Here is a 22,794-nt window from a genome sequence, read left to right on the forward strand (position 1 = left end):
GTGAACACCGTTGATGAAAACTATTATCGCTCTCTTAGTCTTCGAGCTACTTTTTGTTGACACACTCACAACCAGAAAAACATTAGCTCAGTCATACACTTGATCTTATGTATGCGTTATGTCCCATGTTCAAATACACACATGCAGAAATATTATCCATATACAATTATTGGTAATTGTGAAAGTTGTGTTGGGTTCTTTTAAATATTCAGGGTAGTATTAAATGTAAAGACTCTAGTGTATTAATAAATAAAAACAATAGAACATATATTAATTTAGCAAATATTGGTTCTTGATCTTTATTCTTCCAATAAAGTGTTTTATTCAGTCTTCTCACATGTTTTACACATATTCTTCTCACAAGGCTACCATGGTGACCAAGGACTACTCCAGAGGGCACTATTCACATCATTGTATATTCAGTTATTGTATTCTTCATTTCTGATTGGGACTTTTTATCTTTTCTAGTTCATTGTTAAAATTCTCACTGGGTTCATCTATTCTTTTCCCTAATTCAGTTAACATTTTTATTACCAGTGCTTTGAATTCTTTATCCGGTAAACTGTTTATTTCTGTTTCATTATTTTTTTTTTCACCAGTTTTCTCTTGCTCTTTCAATTGAGAGCAGTTCCTCTGCCTTTTCATTTTGTTTAACTTTCTCTGCCTCTATGAATTTAGGTGAAACAGTTACCTGTGGCGGGTGGCGTCTGATCCCAAGTTGCTGGAGCAGAAGCCCTGAGGGCTGAGCCCAAGCTGGCTCTGTTCCCTTTAAGTATACGCTTCCCACTATCCCAGTGCTGCAAGGGGGCCCATGCAGGTTATTGGCTCACGTCAGCCACAGACAGAGGTCTGAGCTCTCTCCAATGCAGTGCCTGTGCAGGTGCCCCCAGTTGTTTCCCTCGCTTTGCTCAGACAGAGCCTAGGGTGCAAGTCCCCTTTGTCCCTTGCAGCGAATCACCATCCCCAGCCTCTGTCACCCCTGCCGTGCTGTGGAGCCACTGTAAGGCAGGCGGGGCTTGCGTCGACTCTCAGCATATCTCGGGGCATCAGCTGTGATAGGGTGGCTGCTGTTAGAGTTCTGGGCTGCTTCTGATGCATTTCTTGAATAAGCACCAACAATGGCCACAGCCACCCTACCTGGGCTCTGCCCCAAAAGAACATGTTGCCTCTGCATCCCATGGCCTAGTTTTCTCCCCAGTCATGGCCGCCCTAGATCCAGTGCTGTGCCATGATGTGGAATGAGCGGGGCTGGAGCATTCACTTGGCTTGGGTGGGGGCATGTGTCAAAGTGGTAGCAGGAAACCAGACAGCCGCGCGAACAGTCCTTTCTCCACCCTCTCCGCTCTGCCTCCCGGGCAAGCCAGTCCACACACATGCCCCGTGAGTGGAGTCCAGCTTCCCACAGCCCTCCTGTTATTCTTCCAGACAAACAAGGGGGCTCGTCTCCCCTGTTTAGGAAGCCAGGACTGGGGTGCCCAATCTGTGGCTCTCACTGCTCAGTCCCCACCCCACCCATAGCAGGTCTCCACCCATGTAATCTTCCTTTTTCTCTGAGTCCCCTCCCAGGGGCAAAGGTCCTGACCTGAACCCTTTTCTTCCCTTCCTACCTCATTACGTGTGGATCTTTCTTGCAGCCTTGGTCGTACAGGAGTCTTTCTGCCAGTTTCCAGTTAGTTTTCAGTGAGAATTGTTCCACATGTAGAGGTATTTTTAATGTGTTCTTTGGGGGAGGTGAGTTTCACGTCCTCTTACTCTGCCATCTTGATTGATCTCTGACTGTGCTTTTAAAAAAATAATTTTATAATTTTGAAAATTGTTCTGATGAACCTAGGGTCAGGACAGGAATAAAGACGCAGACGTAGAGAATGGACTTGAGGACATGGGGAGGGGAAAGGGTAAGCTGGGACGAAAGAGAGAATAGCATTGACATATATACACTAACAAATGTAAAATAGCTAGTGGGAAGCAGCCTCGTAGCACAGGCAGATCAGCTTGGTGCTTTGTGACCACCTAGCTGGGTGGGATAGGGAGGATGGGAGGGAGATGCAAGAGGGAGAGGATATGGGGATATATGTATACATACAGCTGATTCACTTTGTTATACAGCAGAAACTAACACAACATTACAAAGCAATTATACTCCAATAAAGATGTTAAAAAAATAATAATTCTGTAGCTGATGTCCTTTCTTAAAACCTCCCTTTCTAAAACGACTCGTTGAAGAACTCTCATTTACGTAGTGTCTTTATCATGATTATTGCCCACACATTCCCTTGATGTTTATAGTCTGCATGTACAAAATAAACTATTTAAGATACCGAAACTTATAATCAATGGAACCATTACCTATTTGGTTCTTCCCTTGTATAACTCATGCTTTTGAGTTTCTCTATTATTTTTTGAAAGGATATAACAAAAAGTTCTTAGTAGATAGCACAGATACCTCTAAACCCAAATAATCTAAATATTCTATGTCAATACCTAGTCATTTAGATGGAATATTTGTGCAGCTCAATCAGTGGCATATAAGCCATTTCTATGCTTGAATAGATTTGCAGCTGATTAATTTGTAGCACACAGTATCTCTTCCTGGGGAATATGTTAATTTCATATAGGTATTTTATGATGGTGGTGTGTAAGCATGCACAAGTCCGTGTGTGTGTGTGTGTGTGTGTGTGTGTTTGTGCTTTCAACACATACGTCCTGTTTCTCTGGGATTATCCAGAAAAGCATTTTCCAGAGAGCTTTATTTCTAAGCTTCACATGAACATCTGGAGATTTCAAGGTGAAAATGATTCCTCATGGATTGGTTTTAACAAGGTGGGTAGCACAAACTGAAAGGGATTAAGGCAGATAATGTGACCACACAACAGTTTCCTCCCTTATAAACCTTTTAAATCACTGATCAGAATTTTAATTCTATCTGCTAAGTAATGCAGGTCCCCAGAGCAGAGGTTATGCACGCGGCCACAGGTTGGAGTCCTTAGCTGCTTTTTCATTACATTGTCGCTGCAATTTCTGCTAGCCTCTCTGGTGATGAAGCACGGCACGTTTGAGTCCCATGGTTAATCCTTTTATTTATTTTTTCAATAGGAAAAGAAAGCATGATTTTAAAGACCATTTGACCATTGCTGGATAAGGACAGGCCTATAAAACTTAGACCCAAATATTCTTAACTTATCCATTGACATATTTTAGAACAGTCTCTGGTTCTTCCTGCTACACTGTTTTGGAATGATTTAAGTTAGTGTATTTACATATAATTCTTAGAAGAAAGACGATCTTTCCTTAACAAAGCTGGAGTACTCATTGCCAGGCAGCAGAGATGGGCTGTGTTAATGTCAATTTCTTTACTTTTTATAAATGCCACCTGTGTTACCAGCATTGATTTGAAGGTGATGTAATTTTCTTGCAAATCCATTCATTTTATAGGTTTTTGGCAAGCCCCACTGCTGTGTTGATTAGATATAGTAACTGTGTCTATTTAAACAGGGTTTTAAATGCTTGGCTCGACTTTCTGTATTGGCTGGATAATGAGACATATAGTAGATGCTTTAACTTAAGGTTGTGCTAAGCAATGATTTGACACATAGCTTAGTGTTTAGCCATTTGTGATAATAAGCCCTTTAATTGTGGAGTTAATTGTAGGTACCTGCAAGACGTACCTTTAAGTGATCCTGACAAATAAGATACAGACTCTCCACCCTCCTTAGGTGGCTTTTTTCTAACAGTGTTTCTCAAAGCACAGCCCTCAGACGAGGCGCAAAATCAGCGTCATTTGGAAACATGTTCGAAATGCAAATTCTTGGCCCCAGCCCAGACCCACTGAATAAGAAACTCTGGAGTTGGGGCCCAGTAATCTGTGCTTTAAAAAGCCCTCCCGGTGATTCTTCTCTTGTTAGTTTGAGAACAACTGGTTATAAGAAAATCCCTGACACACAGTCCTGCTATATTTTGGCACCAAACCATTCAATATGAGTCACTTTTATAATTACTCTTAATGAATTAACCTTCTATATTGAAATTATCAAATGCTGGAAAATCATTTAATATTAATGAAAACCTATCAGTTATCTCTTAATTTTTGAACATTTATCTTTACGCTGATAGATGGTGGCTTATTACAAACGTATTAGGATTGAAGTTCAGGGTGAGGGAAAGCAGCTAATTTTCTTTATCTCCCCTTGCCGCCTCTTTTCATTATCCAAAGAAGTTAACATCACATGCTCCATTACACAAGATGCAGCCTTTATTATCTTTTATCTCTTCCTGAACCCTTTCTATAAATGCTACTTGATTACTCTTGCATCTTGAGATAGACATTAGAATAATCAAAACATCGAGAAAGTGATGCCTGGTTAATCTAGGGCAGTACAGGTTCCATGACACAGATAAATGAGTTGAGGTTGATGCAAACGTAAGTTCTAGTGGATACGCTGAGATGATGTTTTACGGAAGGTAGGTGAGAGATTCGATGCTAGCAAATAAACAAGCAAAATGGTAATAAATATATTTTCCAACAAAAGAAGTGTTAAATTCCTTAGAGAAAAGAAGATCCCTGATAATTTTGATATCTGAAATTCACTGCAGTTAATTCTTTAAGGTGATTAATTTGGTTGTTCATTTGTGCACTCATCAAATATTAATTGTGACGTTTTCTTTTTGCCTGCTTTAAGCCGAGCTGAAACTGTGTTTCCAGAATTCCCTTTCCAGCGTAGTTCCAGATCAGTGTGGGCCACAAGACAAGAGACATTTTGCGTGAGATTTGGAAGACAGAAGTGAAACATAGCCAGGGCGCTTCAGGGTACTGTGTCGCTTACACCTTGGCTCACCTTGTTGAAATGGGACAACAGCCAGGGCTGCAGTGTTTCCAGGTCCTTTTGGATACCTTCCTCTAGCTTCTCAGATTCTTGCACCACTTGTCAGGTTATCTTATGAAAATGCCTGCTTCTCCTGAAGGTCCATCTATAATCAAAGGTAGATCCTTAGAGGTTGTTAGAGACCTGTATGAGTTCCGCTTCACGCTTGTGGATTCCAGCTTGTCTTCACAGTTCCCGATGCCTCCTTGTTCACTCCTCACCCTCTACTTCTCATCCATCTTTCCTGCAGGGCTGCCTACACCATCCATGGACACAGGAGCAATAGCTTCAGACGGACTCTTCAACCAGCTCTCACAATTTCAAAAGGTCAGATCCCCATAATAAGAATACCTATCCTTTGTTAGTTAGCACTCCTAGTGTTTCTACTTCTCTGATCAAACGATGATACAAAATTTGGTACTAGAAATGGCGCCAGAAGAACTGAATCTGAAACTGATCATTTCTTCCAATTCTGCATCTTCTGGAATTGATTCTCTGCTTTGTTTAGATTTAAAGACATCACTGGCCCTATTTCCAATGGTAAAGTGACCAAAGCATGCAGTGGCAAAAAGCATTTACTTATTACCTGCAACCAAGTGCATTTGGAAGGCAAAACTTTAGTGAGCAAGGATGTGTTGGCAAAATACAAAAATCTCTGTGACTTACAAGTCACAAAGATATATTTCTGGCTCATAATACTGGGGACCCTTTCAGAGGGGCTGCAGCTGCACTCCAGCTGTCTTTTCATCTTGTACGGCAGGCAGAAGGAGCCGTCCTGATCTGGGGAATGCCCCTCTCATGGCAGAAGGGATGAGAAAGAGTGCTGGTGGGAGCCCATTCCCCTCATGGTCTAGGCTCAACATACCTTTGATCACCTGAATTGATATTTTATTAGGCAAATATGTCACAGCCAAACCTGAAGTCTATGGGGCAGGAATGCATTATCCTCTTTCAAAGAATGGGGAATAAATAGTGGCCAACAGCAACAACCATAGTCATGTATTAAATAACTCTAAATTGAGGTTGATTATTATTTATTAGGGGCCTGGAAGATCAAACGCCAAATTATCTTAAAGCATAGAATAAAAATACAGTGAGCTGAAAACTAGAGTGAGAGTAGGAAATTTTTAAAAATGGTAATTCCAGAAGGAAAACAACAACAACAATTATGGAAGAGAGGTATTACTGAAATGAATATGAAAATAAAATTTCCTTGAAATAAAAAAAAAAGTTCTAATTTTGCACCAGGTGAAACTTATGGAAAAAAGACACACTTAGGAAAATTCTGATAAAATTTCTGACCCTAAGAACTGATTTAAAAAAACTAACAATTTTCCAAGCAGAGATAATAAAATAACCCACCCCCCCCACAAAAAAAAAATCAGGCCATCATCGCTAACAGAGAAGGCAAAGTATAAAGGGCTGCTGTCTGAGTCCTGTACCAGCCAAGACCTCATTCATTGGTGAAAATGAAAGATAATTGAGGTTATGCAGGAATTCTGAAAGTCTCATTTATATCAATAAAAATATGAATCAGAAAAGAAACTTGAAAATTGTAATAAAGAGGAAAATGTAATTAGAAAAATTGTTACCTAGGCTATATAACTAGTTACCTAGCTAACTAGCTAGATATAGTAATATATAGCAATATGCATGGTACATTGAGCTGGTAGGTGTCTGTACAATCAGACTTTCAGTTTATAGATGACTCCTCTGAAAGTTTGGTGTCCCAACTAATTGGGCTGGTTTCTTTGCCATATAGATCGTTACATTTTTAATATCTCCCTTTCAATATAATTCCTGGAAGTTTTTAAGAAGGACTTTTGAAACAGAAAGGACACACTGGCCTTGGTTTTTCTGTGGAGATTAAGTGTAGCTTGGTGGGAAAAAATAATATCTATCTAAATTTCAATAAATAATATATTCATAAATGTCTAATTATAAGAATAGTAAATAATCTTGACTGGAAAATGTCATTAGAATTCCCAATTAACAAGACAAACATGAAAGGAACAGTAACCTGATTAATTAAGCAAAAAATGGGGGAAAAAAAGAGAAAATTAACAATATATAATGAAGGAAAAAATAAAATAAACTGGAAGGAATGAGATCAAGTTACCAGTTTTTAAGGTACATACTAATGATAATTTAAAAATCTTGAGTTTAAGAAAAAAATTTAATCTGAAATAAAAACTATCTAGAAAGCAAGAAAAAGAACATTATGGAAGACTATCTAATATCTATGTAATAGTCCCCTCTTTTCTTAGAGGGAAATGAATAACCTTAAGTGCCTTTGATATTAAAGGAGAGAAGGAATTAAATATACATTAAAAAATAGAAAATAAAAATGCAGGATATAGGAATTAGTAGAGATAAATGTAAATTGATGAAATAGAAAAAATAAAAAACATTGAAAAGACAAGTAAATACATCTATTTGGGGGGAGGGGCCAGTTAAATATATAATCCCCTTGCAAGTCTGATTAAAAAATAAAAGTGGATAGCCAAAATAGATAATATTAAGTATGAGAAGAAACACAAAACCAGAAGGGAAGATAGAATAAAAAGAGAATGCTCCTCGAACAATACAATTTGCCAAAAATGATGGAGTAGAAAACTGAATAGAGCCAATTACCAGAGAAGAGACTGGAAAGGTGAGACATCAACAATGAAAAATGTATCCAAACAAGAGCTTTCAGTCAAACATTGTATGATCTTTAAAGAAGAGTTAAATAAGTTTGATATTGTTTAAATTGTGCAAGGCTATTGAAAATAATAGAATCCACTCTCATTCTTTTGTGAAATTAACATTATTTTGATATCATTACTGTAATAAAATACTAACTATATATACTATTTATATAAATACTATGAAAAAGAATATTATGGACAAATCTTAATAATGAATAAAGAGGCAAAAATTCTAAATGATATAATAACAAATAGAATTCATCAATGTATCAAGAGAATAACACACCATTTCTAGTCAGGGTTTATTTAAAGAATTGAAGGGTCCTTTATATTAGGACAACTATTAACATAATTTATTATAACCTGATGAAGGGAAAAAAATGTTTAATTACTATTAATAGACACTAAAATTTATTTTGATAAAATACAACAGTCAATTCAAATTAGAATTCTAAATAAATTGAAACTGAAAGGAAAATACGTAAGCGTAACAAAGGCTATTTATAAAAAATGATAGCAAATCTTCCCATAAACTGTAAAAGTTGAAAACATTTCATTGAAGAGAAATGGATGAGAAAAGGATATTCACGATCACTATGATTAGTTAGTTCTTCAAGATTTAAATATAAGCAGTAAGGTAAGAAAATGAAATTAGCAACATAAGCATTTGGTAAATAAAGTTATTTTTGCTGAGGATATAATTGAAGATGGAGAAAAGCAAAAGATTTTTGTTTAAAATTTTTATAATTAATATGATTATCTGGACACCTTCATCAATGGCTTTTTTTCTAATCTAGACATAGCTAGCACAGATGGAAATGGCAAAAACTGTTCAATTTAAAACAATAAAATGCCAAAGAATGAAATTTAATAAGAACACTATATTATCTAGAGGAAGAAAAAATAAAATCTTACTAAACAACTGAAGAGCTTAACATATCACATTTTCTTGGATGGGAAGACTTAATGTTACAGTGTAATATATACAATTTATTTATTTATGGAGGGGGGAAAATAGACTTATTAGATATTATATATACCATATTGTCACTTTAATGAAATAAAGATGAGATCAGTGTAGGAACAGACAAATGGATTAGTGAAACAGAAATAGGAAAAAGATCTCAGTTTGCAAGGCTTTAATGCAGGACAAAGCAGTGGCTAACTCAGTGGGGAAAAGATACATTTTTAAACAAATAAAACAGGTACCACTGGTCAACCATCTGGAAAGAAATAAAAATACAACCTATCTTACACCATATACGAAAATATACTCCAGATACACCAAATCCTTATGTAAAAAAACAAGTGAACAAATAAAAAGCTATGAAAACTTCAAAAATAAGACTATGTGTACCTAGAAATTAGTGGTTGGGTGACCACCAAAATCAGTTCTGGAAGACTGGAAGGTATTACAAATAAATATAGTTAACTGCATATCAACAAAAATTTTATATGGAGAAGTACATAAAGTCAATAGGCGATGACCTGTAAAACTATTTCTAATCTGATGACATACAAAGAGTTAATATTTATAAAGAATGAGTTCTTACAATTAGAAAACCAAACTGTTCAATAGAAATTGGATAAAAACTAAAGAACTTACAGAAAATTAAAACTTTATAGAAAATAAATACACTAAATATGTTCATAATTTCTAGTAGTTTGATAAATGAAAAAATATGCAAATTAAAACAACAGAAAATGTAATTACCTTATATCCGTTAGACTGGCAAAGAAATAGAAGAAAAACACCTACAGATATCAGGATTGTAGACAAAAACATGCTTATCTATAGATGGAGAAAATATGAAGTATTACAGTCATGTTAGAAAGAAATTTGACAACGTCTATTAAAATTAAAAACACACATGTCCTTTTAATACAACAATTTCATTCCAGATATCTATGCAGTGGAAATAGATACCAACATATAAGAGTCCAAGTGTTTAGGGTGCCTAAGGTGGCATTGCTTATCATGGTCAAAACTAGAAACACTACAAATGCCCATCAATAGCGAAAGGAAGCCATTGAAAGCTAGTTTTCTGTTATAGCTTTGAAATTTTTTGTGTGTGTCTAATGTTCATGCATGCTGAAATATTTATCTAACAATAGAAATACACTCTTTCTGCGCAGTTATGGAACTTGTATAAAAATGATGACATATGAGTCTCCAAAGTAAATATCCACAGATTCAAAAGCATCAGGCTGGTATTCCAGTAACCAAAATACAATAAAATTGAAAATCAACAACCAAAAGATAGCCAGAAGAGTAACAACAGCAAGAATATCAATAATGGCAACAACAATGATAAATCATAAATAAAGCATGGATTTAATATAACATGATAAATAAAAGTATAAATAACTAGATGGAGATGAACAAGTTGGCGCTATAGGAAGGTCCCGAGCTTCTCTCCTTACACGGACACACTGAATGTGCAGCTGCACACAGAGAAATTCCCTCTGAAAGAGGTTCAGAAACTAGCTAAGCACTATAACACATAGGGCAAATGAGAAAATACCCACATAATAACCACATCAAAAATGGGTAGGAAAGGCTGAGACACACTCTTGCCCTACCGAAACCAAAAGAAAGTTGAGGTATCTTGAACTATATCAAACAAAATAGGCATTAAGCCTATCAAAAAATAAACGCCATCCAAACTGGAAAGGAAGACAGAAAACTGTCACTGAATGTAGATGACATATTGTATCTAGAAAACCCTAATGACTCCATGAAAATACTGTTAGAACTAATCGATGAATTCAATGAAGTTGCAGGATCCAAAATGAATATAAAAAATCAGTTGTCTTTCTAAACACTAACAACAAACTGTCAGAAAAAAATTAAGAAAACAATCCCATTTACAACCACATCAAAAAGGATAAAATATTATGAATAAATTTAGCCAAGGAGATGAAAGCTCTATACATGGAACACTGAAAAACACTGATGAAACAAACGAAAGAGAACAAATGAATAGAACGATATCCCATGCTCATAGATTGGAAGAACTAATATTGTTAAATACTGCATGGTATCACTTTTATGTGGAATCTAAAAAAAATGTTGAACTTACAGACAGAGAATAGAAAAGTGGTTTCCAGGGGATGTGGGTAGGGAGGAGATTAGGAGAGGCTGGTAAAAGTGTACAAACTTTGTGTTATAGGATGAATAAGGTCTGAGGATCTAATGAGGAACATAACTATAGTTGATAACACTATTACAGTAAAACTGAGATTTACTAAAAAAGTAGAACTTAAATGTTCTCATACACACACACAAAATAATTGAAAATATAAAGTAATGGACATGTTAATTAACTCGATGGGGGAAACCTTTGACAATGTGCATGTACATCAAATCATCACGTTGTACAAACATCTTACGTGTGAAGTTTAAACATCACATTGTTTAAACATCTTACAATTATTTTTGTCGATTATACTTTAATAAAGCTGAAAAAATAAAGTTATAAATATCTATAACAGAGAAACAATGAAAGTGTATAACCTTCTCTCACCTCTCCACCTCCTGATTTTGTATAGAATTGTTCATATTGCAATAATTTGATAATAATATTACAACACTACCATAATATTGTAATGTAAAATAAATTTTGTGTTCAAATTAAAATAATATATTATTACTCATGTGACGATAAAATTAAAATTCAACCAATAAAAGATAGCCAACAGGGCTTCCCTGGTGGCGCAGTGGTTGAGAGTCCGCCTGCCTATGCAGGGGACACGGGTTCGTGCCCCGGTCTGGGAAGATCCCACATGCCGCAGAGCGGCTGGGCCCGTGAGCCATGGCTGCTGAGCCAGCGCGTCCGGAGCCTGTGCTCCGCAACGGGAGAGGCCACAACAGTGAGAGGCCCGCGTACCGCAAAAAAAAAAAAAAAAAAAAAGACAGCCAACAATAACAGCATCACATAAATGATTCATGGATTAAAGACAAAAATAATGAAAATTATAGAGCATAAGGGAAAAAATGAAAGTCTTTAACCTCCTTTCACCTTTCTACCTTGTCATTTTATGAGATATTCACAGATATGATATTTATGTGTCAAAGTTTATAACATTTCATAACATTAGCATTTTCTTATGAACCACTGTACGCATATAACTGTCTTTACTTCTGTATTTAATTGAACTTGATGCTGGCCAGGGGTTATTTTACCACGGCTCCATTCATCTTTTCAGTTGGTAAAAATGCAACACTAAGGAGTCTCCTTTCCCCTCCCCTCCCACCAGGGCTTATGTCTACTAACTTTACTGAGTTTTTTAATACTTGAAAATATCTCCCCATTGCCTTTAAGATAAGCATTTTGATTCAGAGATTCTTTCCACAAGGACTTTGCATCTATAGATTTTTTCACTCTTTTCTTTCATTTAATATTCCTATGGAGAAGGGTGAGTCCAAGTTTATCGATTCTCCTTCTTGATACCCTTTTTTCTTTTAATGCCTGGATCACCAAGAAAATATTTCTTTACCTTAAAGTCCAATTACTTTAAGGACATGACTTCACATTAATTGCCTTGTATCAATTTTTCCTAGTACATAGTGCAGTCTTCCAAATTGCAGATTCAGGTATTATTTATTTTTGAAAAGTTGATTGCTTCTATTATGGTAGGGAATATAATTCAATTCCATTTTTTCAGGTTTTTATTCTGAAAGAAGAATTATGTGTATGCTAGATAACTTTTATAGTTACCATTTTCCACTTAGAGATTAATTTTACTCATGTTGTTTCCAATACTACTAATGTTGTTCTCTGTCATGTCTTTTGAATTTCTGCTTCCTATTGGCTTTTATTTTTCACTTTTTCTGTTTTTTTTTTTTTTTTTTTTTATTAGTTACAGGGAGAAATGTGGGTTAGAATCACCTTTTTTCTCAAATATTTAACTAGAAATGCCAACTTATAATATTAAAATTCTTTGATTTGCTACACAGAAAATCAAATTAATTAGGGCATGTGCAGAAAAGTTCAATGGGACATTATTATATTATTTAGGGGAGAAGTGATTGGTACTTGCAATATAAATGTCAGCTGTGATGAAAAGAAGTACTGAGATATAATAATTTGTAATGAAACACACAGGATTTGGAGATTGGTTAGATGTAATAGATGGCATTAAGGGAAGTGATTTTTAACTGCTACAGATTGAACCATCTTATCCCTGATTACACCATTGGAATTACATTGAAATCTTTCACTCATTACACTTTTGCGCAGGATTATATATAACTAAATCAATCAGCAACAAAAATCAGCAATAAATATTCCTTGTAATCCAGTCTGAGGTACCAGCACTATAGAAAACAGTGATCTTTTTTTTAATATATATACACTCTTTTCAGTTTCTAATAGATAGCTCTACGATGGTCTTTTTCATTTTAATAAAGTCTACAGAGTATTTTTCTCATAACTTTTCTACGATACATAGCTGTAAAATCTGCCAAGACTGGAAAATGAACTCATATCTCCTTCCAAAGTCAAGGTACTCTACACTCTACTACTTTTTTAGTAAAAAATGACAATATCTATAATTAATGCTGTATAGAAAAGTTAATGAGATTATCTAATTTCCCTCTTGTCTATTTTTCATAAATTCAAAACTAAAATTTCTATTTCTTAGGGGAAAATAAGAAAAATATTGAAAAGGGAAAATCCTTCAGAATCTAGATCTAAGAACCTTTCTATCTTTTCCTTAGTTTATTTTATTTTTAAAACTCTACTAGGCTTAGAAATACTTAAAATTAAAAATAGATATTTGATTGAGGAACAAAAATACCCCATAAAATTTAAAGAATCCCTTTCCCCCTAATGTCTCTATGTTTAAAGAGACAGTAGGAATAAGCTTCCCTATTCTAGATTGAGTACTATAACTTTGAGCTTGATATAAATATTTTGGAGAAAATAAGATTGATTGCATTCCTGAAAATATTAATGAGAATAACTGTTTTGGCAGTGTATTCCTAGAATTTACTTGTAGTTTTAATCTGGAATATTTTTACCAAGTGTAAACATTTTTAAGTGCTTTATGAAAAGCAATTTCATTCTGAGGTGGACATTGAAGGCAATTACTTTTCTATAGTTTTTCAAGGTGCAAATGATGCTGTACCTATGTTGAAAAAAGTATTCCTATTTTGTCATCTCACAAACAGGCTTCCATTTAATGTCTGAGCTTTGGCTTGTTAAAGAGGATTCATACACATTTTACTGGAACATACAACCATTTAAATAAAACTGGATGCATTTTTCACTTACAGAACGAATGTTAAAAACCAACCAACATTCTTCAGCTTTTAGAGCTATAAAGGTCATCATTTCAGCCAAATAAATAACACTTTGTGAAAATTTTTAAATGAAAAACGTATCTGTATTTTCAAATTCTTCCTTTAAAAATTAGAAGTAACTGCTTCCAGCGTTAATATACTCAAATAAATAAGCCTTGATCAGACATTTTATATCTCCTCGAGTTGATGGTATCCAGCCAGATCTCATATAGCACTCACCTTCTGAAAGTGCTTGCATAGCAACGCTTCCTTAGTAAATATTTTCTTAACCTTTTTAAGGTTTAGGACTTTTAGCTTCCTTTTCTTTTTAATTTAGAGTTAAATTGTAGGATCTACAGCCTTTGTATCCCTGGTTCTTTGGCTGTTTCTCTTCCTAGGATTTACTACACTAGGGACTGGACCATTGGATTAGTTTGCAAAAGTATTTACTGCTTAATGTAAATTAAGATCATTCAAGGAGAGGATGCAGTCATTTACTGAGTTCTGAGTTGTATTCTGAAGTCATGTATTATCATTGACTTGAATGTGAAACCAGCCAAGACAGTGGCTTATTTCTTGAGGATTTTGCCCATCACCTCTCTTGTGAAGGGAAGAAAAACAAAAACAAATGAACCAAAAAACAATGCTATCTATCTATCATCTATCTATCTATCAATCATCAATATCTATCTATAGCTGTCATCTATCTATCTTAAAATACTAAATAAGAAAAATAGCTAGCTGATTCCCAGCTCTTCTTGTTTATGCTAACTTAAAGATGCCTAAAACAATCCCTGAACTCAAAACTGTTCTGTTTTTTTTTTTTTTTTTGAAAGATACGCTTTTTGGGTAACACTTTCCTACTTCCACATAGCATTTAAAGAGGTTTGATGGTGATGAATACAGTAAGTTCATGAAATCAAAGCAACATGGACCTTTCTGTCTCCCTGCTGCATACCACTCACAGATATGGGAATAATGTTATGTTGTGAATCTAGTTACATATTTTTTCTTACATAGTGTAATTAAAGATTTAATTTTTCCTTTCTGTAAATAGCATTCCTATATATGGGCTGTTGCTTTGCACGAATATAGCGTTTTTCTCTGGTTCTTCCTGAAAACGAGTTGGTTCTGGTTGACATTCTCTGAATACACATTTTGACTTCAACAGGCATTTATTAGGCACCTAATGTGTACCACGTTATTGTTCTCAGAGCCCTTCCTGATCACATCCAGTAACAAGGAAACACAATAAAAACTCCAGCATCTGAAATGATAAAAACAAACCCAAGTCTATCCCTATTCTCCATTGCATCCCTATTCTCCTTCTCCTGTAGCTAATAAATCCCAAAACAATATATTCCTCTGATACGCCACATAAATACAACATTAACTATGTTTTGTTTTAATCATGAACAAATGAGGTCTCCCCCACCTATTATTATTATTTTGGCACACATTTGTTTTGGGAGCTAAAAACAAATTAAAATTTCTAGGTCTTTTCTCGTATTGGTCATGATAGCTAAAAACTGATCATTTTCTGGTGATAATTATGAATTAATAACATCTAATATAGGACAACATGTACAGACCTGGTATTTATTTTCCACTAAATGACATGAATACACATATCTACTCTCACCATGAGCTTTATTTTCGATTGTTTTACTTCTTATAGTTAAAAAGATGCACAGTGTAGATGCCCTCGATTGTGCTGTAAATTTAATATCCTAGGCACATTCTAATACTAGTCTTCAAGGTTTTCCTCGTTAAACAAATGCTACTGACATGTTTATGTTTGTTCTAATTAAAAACCGTTATTAATGGGTTATAGTGTGCTTTAAAAACGTCTCTGGCATAAATTTCAGAAGTTTGGTTTTGTTTTAACCCAACGACATGTTTTCCACATTATTTTTCATTTAATTAAAGGGATATGACTCGCATCCCCTCTCCAGTTCAGTGATATTTTAACTGTTGAAGATTAAAGCGAAAATGTTCATTTGTTGAGCTGGAGTTATTATTTGGATGAGGCTGGTCCGGCATTTTCAGAGTTTAGGTATCTAGCACTTAATCTTCAGTGAGGTCACACAAGTTTCTATGGAGCTGTTAGAAAGCATGGATTGTTCTTATTCTTTCCCGAGGGGTTAAGTCAATGCCTTGCACATAGTTAGCACCCTATAGATGATCGTTGGATTAGTGAGTCATGATCATAGCCATTAAGAATATCAAACATTTCCTATCCTTTGGTTGTCATCTTGTCTCCCATTAGATGACCAGAAATGGTATATTTCTTCTCTGTTTGAAAATGCAGCTCTACTCACCCAGATGGTTGTACTCGTGCAGATAAATCCATAACCTACTCACTCCTTAAATCCATTTTTAATTAACAATTGTGAATATTTAATTTTCAGCCAAGCCTCAGTGATGCTCAAAGCACCCCTTCTTATTATTGAGAAACTCAAATGGTGGTAAGGCTGCTGTATCCATTTAGTTGGAAATGAGCACATTCGTTAGAGGTGTTATTTAAATAAACAGAATCATTACACTGCACAGTATGGAAGAGTGTCAGCTATGGGTTCGCTGGTGATTTATTTTCATCAATGTATTCTTCTCATGAGGTGCTATGGTTCACACGGGGAGTCGTGGAAACTGTGCCCATGCAGTCAGGCTCCATTATGCTTGCTGCAGGGTTACTCCAACCAAGGCACTTCATCTGTTTTGAAGATTGAAAAAGCCAGGATGTGGTGGATTTTCAAAGAGCCCATCTGTGTGGTGTTTCATTCTCAGTTGCTGGTCTTTCCAACACTCGTGATAACTAAATCTCCATGATGTGCTAGATGGCACGGGCCTGATACAAGTCATCTTCTAGTGACCCCACAGGTGGCTGGAGAATGATCAGAAAGCAGTGGGTTGATTCTGAAAGGGTTTTAACAGGGTGAATATTAACCATGACTTAAACATCAAAATAACCCAAGTTGATAAGGTCGTTGTTGCTGTTTTTTTTTATGGGGGGTGGTGGGAGAGTGTGGTCACAATCAATTTCCTCTGTTTCATGTGCATGTCTCTATTGTACTGCCAGGCAAACACATGTGACTCTGGTAGAAACTAGTAATGCTAGATATCGTTAGATTGCACAGAATTAAACATTTTAAAATCATATGATTATCACAACCTTTATTCCCATTCTCCATTTCAGATCCTTAAAAACTATTAAGAGAAAGTATTTTCAACTCATTCATAGTCTATTACTATGAGATCAGGGGAAGTCTAATTTCAAAGATTATGGGATTTCAGTTGGAAGAAATTTAATTGCAAAAATTAGGCCTCTATCTTCAAAGAGTGTAGAAGGAAAAAGGGTGCTCGCTATTATGCTGCAAAGTTACAGGGAGTGTTCCATGAAAAGATCTTGCTCTTGACATATCTGACAAATTTTTTTGGAAGTTAGGTGGGTTTTTTTTGAGGTATACATTGCACACAATAAAATTCACCCTTTTTAGGTGCATATTTCTATGAATTTTGACAAATGCATACAGTCATGTCACTACCATCATAGTAAAAACATAGATCATTTCCATCGTATTAAAAAGTTCCCTTATGCATCTGTGTAATCAATTTCCTCTTCCCACCCCCAGACCCTGGCAACCAGTGGTCTACCATCTCTCCTTATTATTTTGCTATTACCAGAATATTATACAAATGGATTGATATAGTATTTCGATATTTGGTCTGCTTTCTTTCACAAATCTGAGTGCGTCTGAAATTCATCCATCCCTTTGTATACGTGAAAAGTTTGCTTTACTGCTGAGTAATATTTTATTATTTGACTGTAACATTATTTATTGATCCATTCTATAATTGGTGGACATGTGAGTTATTTCCAGCCTTTGATGATTATGAATAAAGTTGCTATAAACATATGAGTACAGGTTTTTGTATGTACATATATGTTCATTTCTTCTGGGTAAATGGGATTGCAGGGATGTATGGTAAGTGTGTGTTTAAGTTGGTAAGAAACTGCTGAACTGTTTTCCGAAGTGGTTTGGTTGTGCCATTTTTCATTGCCATCCAAAGTTTATGAAGCTTCTGTTGCTCCATATGTTACAATACCTGATATTGTTACTTGTTTTTTTTTTTTCCATTCTTAGAGGCAAAGTGATACCTCACTGATGTTTTGGTTGAATTTTTCTAATGACAGATGATGTTGAGCATCTTCTGACATATTTATTTGCCATATTTATATATATATTATATATATATAATATATATATTTTATATATATATTATATATAAATATATTTATATATTATATATTTATATATATAAATATATATAATATATATTTATATATATAGTTATATATATAAATATATTTATATATTTATATAATTTATACATATATAAATATATATTTTTATATATATAAATATATAAATATATATATAAATATATTTATATATATATTATATATATTATATATATTATATATATTAAATATGGCATATATATTTATTTGCCATATTTATAAAATCGTTGATGAAGCATTTTTTCAAGTCTTTTGCCTGTTTTCAAATATTTTGTGGTTTATTTTCTTATTAATGAAATATTAATTAATTATTAAGAGTTGTTTATACATCTGGAAACCAGTTAGTTATCATATATTTATCACATATTTGTTTTGTAAATATTTTCTGCCAGTTTGTGGTTTTCTCTTCATTTTTATAGTATCTTTCAAGAACAAAAGCTTTTAATTTTGTGTCTGATTTCACAAACTTTTCATTTATAATTCATGTGTTTTGTCTCCTAAGAGATCTTTAACATTTGCCTAACCCAAGATCTCAAAGAGCTAAGAAAAGTTAATGTTCGATGCTTTAAGGTAAGTTTATAAGGCATGATGATCATGTATGCACAGCAGGCATGGAAGAGGCTGGCTCTGGCATCTGGCCCATGTCGCCTGTTAGACCAAGAGAGGACACAGTGGAACTGACTAGCCCACAGAGTCTGCCTGCCTGCCTGCCTAGGAGTAAATAGACACATAGACACAGGGTCCAGAAAAGCAGAGTAAATTTGTATGTGATCCAGGTAATTGTCAACAGCAAGGGGTCAGAGGACAGATGGCTGGGAAATGGGTGAGAACTTTAAGGATCAATGTAGTTGGAATGTCATTACTCAGGAAATCTGCCCCCTGGTGTCAGAAATCCAGCTGACTTGATAATTATTTCATTCATAAGGTGACAATATTCATTTCTGAGGGAGAAGATCAAGAATCACAGGTTCCTGGCTCTCTGTTCCGGGGAAGTTTAATTCCAGGAGTGTTGAGATGCAATATGAAAGCTTGTGATTTCCTTCTTTATTATAAGATCACAGGTCTTAAAGAACTGCTTTTCAAAGAACCATCTGCATCAGAACCACCTGCAAGGTCATTTCCTATGCAGATTCACAGGCCCTAACTCAGACTTGTTGAATCAGAAGTACTTGGAGGATGGCCAGTAAGTCTCTGGGCTTTTTATAAGCTTTTCAGAAGACTGCTAAAAACTCCAGTGACTTAAGGTATAACAAATATTAAACACCAAAGGATTAGGATAAAGGGGAGATATGAGGAGAGGCAGTTGTACGTTTTTATACAGTTCCTGCTTTTGAATGGATTGTTTCAGGAGCTGGAGCTATATCTGATTGTAGAAGTAAAATAATTCAGTAGTATTTCTGCAGAGACAGAAAATGGAAAAGGAGAACTAATATTTTGAACTCATGTATCAATTGGCAATATACTATATAATGTGTAATATAATATATTACAGCTACATAAATAGTTAGGTGGATAGATAGATGGATAACATAGGCAGAGTAATTTGTACCAATATAAATTTCAGTAATTATGGAAACAATATAAATATAATAATCAGAAAAATATTTTAACTGGAAAATTGGAGTTTTGTTTTGAATAAAATACTTTATTTCATCATTTGAAATGGCAGCATCATCTCTAATATATCAAAAATATATTAGGCATTTTGGTTATATATAATATTTGGCAATAACATGAAAATAAAGGCATTTAAGTAACTGAAACCTGGGAAGTCTTCTGATTATAGATGGCCATCTGCATTAATTCTTTATCAAATCTCCTAAAGACCATTTCTTGATTTTTCTCTCTTATTTTGGGTATCGTGCAGTGCTTATTTATCTCACGTTGGTGTCTAATTCCCTGATTCTACACATTTAAAGTGAATCTCTAATGCAAGTGAAAATTTAGTCTGTAAATATGAGTAAAAATAGGAATAGAAATATGTTTTGTGGAATAAAACAGCAAGCTATTTTAAATCTGAGACATAAGGTCTTACCTAAAAATATCAATTACAGGCCATTATCATTTAAATAGAAAATTGAAAAGAACCATAGACAATTCTTTTTAAAGTAGAAAGCCATCAGCCCAGGAAGACAGACTTCGGAGTTGCTTGCTTACGTCTATTTCACAAGTGAAAAGAGACCTTTGCCCTTGCAGGCTGTTTTGTTTCTATGTTCTACTCCAGTAACTCGCCCAAAATGAAAAACAGACTTTGGTTCTGTTATTTCTGTTATAGCATTATTTTAAAAGAATAAGCCATGTTACTGCGTACAAGCGAGTTTGGTTTGGTTTGGTTGCTGCAGAAATTAACAAGGCGTCAGATGATCATTGTGACCCCATTTTTATCTCAAGCAGACTAAATTCATAACTGAGAACAGGGCCTCCGTCTGCAGCTCTGGATTGTGGAGGATTTCACAAGCTCAGCTGGTTCTGAGGGACAGAAAATCTCCTGTATCCTGACTATCATCTGGTAAGAACATTTCCACACTTTGTGACTCACGTGAGCCTTGATCTCATGGTGCTTTCACTTCCCACTAATCATATTCCCAACCTCTGCTTCCTCCGCCCGAGTGTGGAGAATCTACATAAAGAAAGTGCCCTTTCAGCTGTAGTTTTTCTCCACGCAGAACTACCCTGATTTTGGAAAGAGTTCAACTCTTTGCCTCCCCTGGGCACATGGAACAGCAGAATAGAAGAGTTCTGCCAAAATGCTAATCATGGAAAAAAATATAACAAGATCCAGATGGGAAAAAATGGACATATTTCATTTATCCTGGGAAACTCGACAGTATATCATTTGTGATGCATAATACACCCAGCCTTGGCCCTTTATAAACAAATATTACAGAGGCATATGCCACGAGATGATAAACAGAGTTGTCCATAAATTTGATGGGACCATACACTCAGTGCTGCACACGGCTGTGGCTTATTCAGCAGTATCCGGGGGTTACAGTCTGTTCTATTGGCTTCTCATCAACTCTGTAATCTCAGCTCACCCAATGGGGCAGAATCTCAGTGGAGCAATTCACCCGAATGAAACTCACAGGCATTTCACACCGAGAAACTATGGCTCACTTTGACTTGGCCCTTGCTTGCACTGGGAAACTATGTTTAATGCAGCCTGGTTTCTGAAGAGCTAGAAAAGCTCTTCTCAACCTTTAGTGGGAGGAAGCAGGTTGTTTAAAAAAGCAAAGAGTCCTGGGGTCCCCCTCCCAGTTCTCAAACTCAACCCATCTCTATTGATTCCAAAGATTTTGATGAGATTTATATCCACCTTTTAACAAGTTTTTCAGGTAACTCTGAAGTAATGGCTCCAGGAAACACTCAAAGAAAACACTGAAATAGATAAATTATTAGGTATCTACATTTATGAGCATGAGAGAGATTTCTAAGAGTCACTCTTTCAGCCTTATTCAGGAAGGAAACTGTCCCCCATTCTAGAGGAGTGTAATAGGAGTGTGATAAACTGTAACTAACCACTTCGATTGGAACACCCCCAGCAATGTACTGCAAGACACTATATCCACTCCAAAACCACTAGGCATGAAAGGGATTTTCAATGACCAATTTCTTATACTTCATGTGTCTTGCTTCACCTCTGCACCCCTGACCTGTGACTTCCATGCAGATGGATTGTGTGTATGTTAATACCCAAGATCACTTCTCTCTGTCTCGATTGATTTAAGAAGAAACAGAGTAGTAGGACCTTGTGGGAGCAAGATTCAGGAAGTGAGTTGGACATCTGACTTCATGCAAATTACTTCAACACTCCCTTCCAGACCAATCATTCTACAACTCAAGGTCTATGTAAAACTGTTTGCAAGTTGGAGTGTAAGGTGGGGAAGTAGGAGGAATTTGGAAATCCACCAGGCTAAATCAGTGAGTCTGTGTCACCTGGTGGCAAAGAACACCAGAAGGGCAGGATGTATCTGGTGGAGGGTGCTTACTCCACCAGATACTCCCCTAGAAAAGTCAAGACTGGTGCACTCATGGAAGCAAAGCAAAGCTGGAAGTAAGGCAATACGCTGCATCTTTACACTACATGTATTTATGCTTTGATGATGGCTTTGCCTCTTTGATGACTTATGATTTAATTTTTTGGTTAAAAATGGTTCCTATTCGTGTAATATCCCTCTAATGTACCTGGCACATGTTTTGTTTTGAACTAATAGAAGACATTGCCTACTTAGTTGTCTTCTGACCCTCTGCTCTTGAGTCTTCAATCCTAAACACTTCCCTAAATAGTGATTATGGGGAAGACAGGACACACTGGGTGCCTTTGTCTACATCCATATGGAACTGTCTGAAACCTCCGCAAATAGAGCATAACAGTCACATAGCATCATGGTCTGTCCTTTTAAATTTTCTTTGGTTTAGCCTGTTTTGTTTTTTCTAAAAATGTTCTATAGACTGTTATCATGGTACATCATAGGAAAATCTAAATGTTAATAAATTCTGATATCCTTGTCCAGATCTACAATTTTGTGTCCCCCCCAAAATTCGTATGTTGAAACCCTAATGTGAAGGTATTTGGAGGTGGGGCTTTGGGGAGGTGATTAGATCATGAGAGTGGAGTCTCAAAAATGGGATTAATGCCCTTTTAAGAAAAGGCCA

The 22,794-nt window shown here is 35.4% G+C and overlaps 1 protein-coding gene across 37 annotated transcripts in view; it reads left to right on the top strand.

Annotated features, from left to right (window-relative positions):
* The window catches only part of LOC307193308 (uncharacterized protein), a 1,334,119-nt gene that overhangs the window by 1,111,744 nt on the left and 199,581 nt on the right, over positions 1–22,794 (top strand). For 21 of the 37 annotated variants that reach the window (XM_079935085.1, XM_079935089.1, XM_079935088.1 and 18 more), the window contains 2 exons: positions 5,110–5,186; positions 20,533–20,647. In XM_079935085.1, the coding sequence (XP_079791211.1) occupies positions 5,110–5,186; positions 20,533–20,637 (182 nt within the window). In that variant the 3' untranslated portion in view covers positions 20,638–20,647. Of the gene's footprint in view, positions 1–5,109; positions 5,187–9,685; positions 10,044–19,192; positions 19,322–20,529; positions 21,223–22,794 lie in introns of those variants that run through there. The other 16 variants (XM_079935107.1, XM_079935108.1, XM_079935109.1 and 13 more) reach the window with 4 other exon arrangements.

This window comes from Stenella coeruleoalba, assembly GCF_951394435.1.
Source record: "Stenella coeruleoalba genome assembly, chromosome: 10".
In the NCBI taxonomy this organism is placed as follows: domain Eukaryota; kingdom Metazoa; phylum Chordata; class Mammalia; order Artiodactyla; family Delphinidae; genus Stenella; species Stenella coeruleoalba.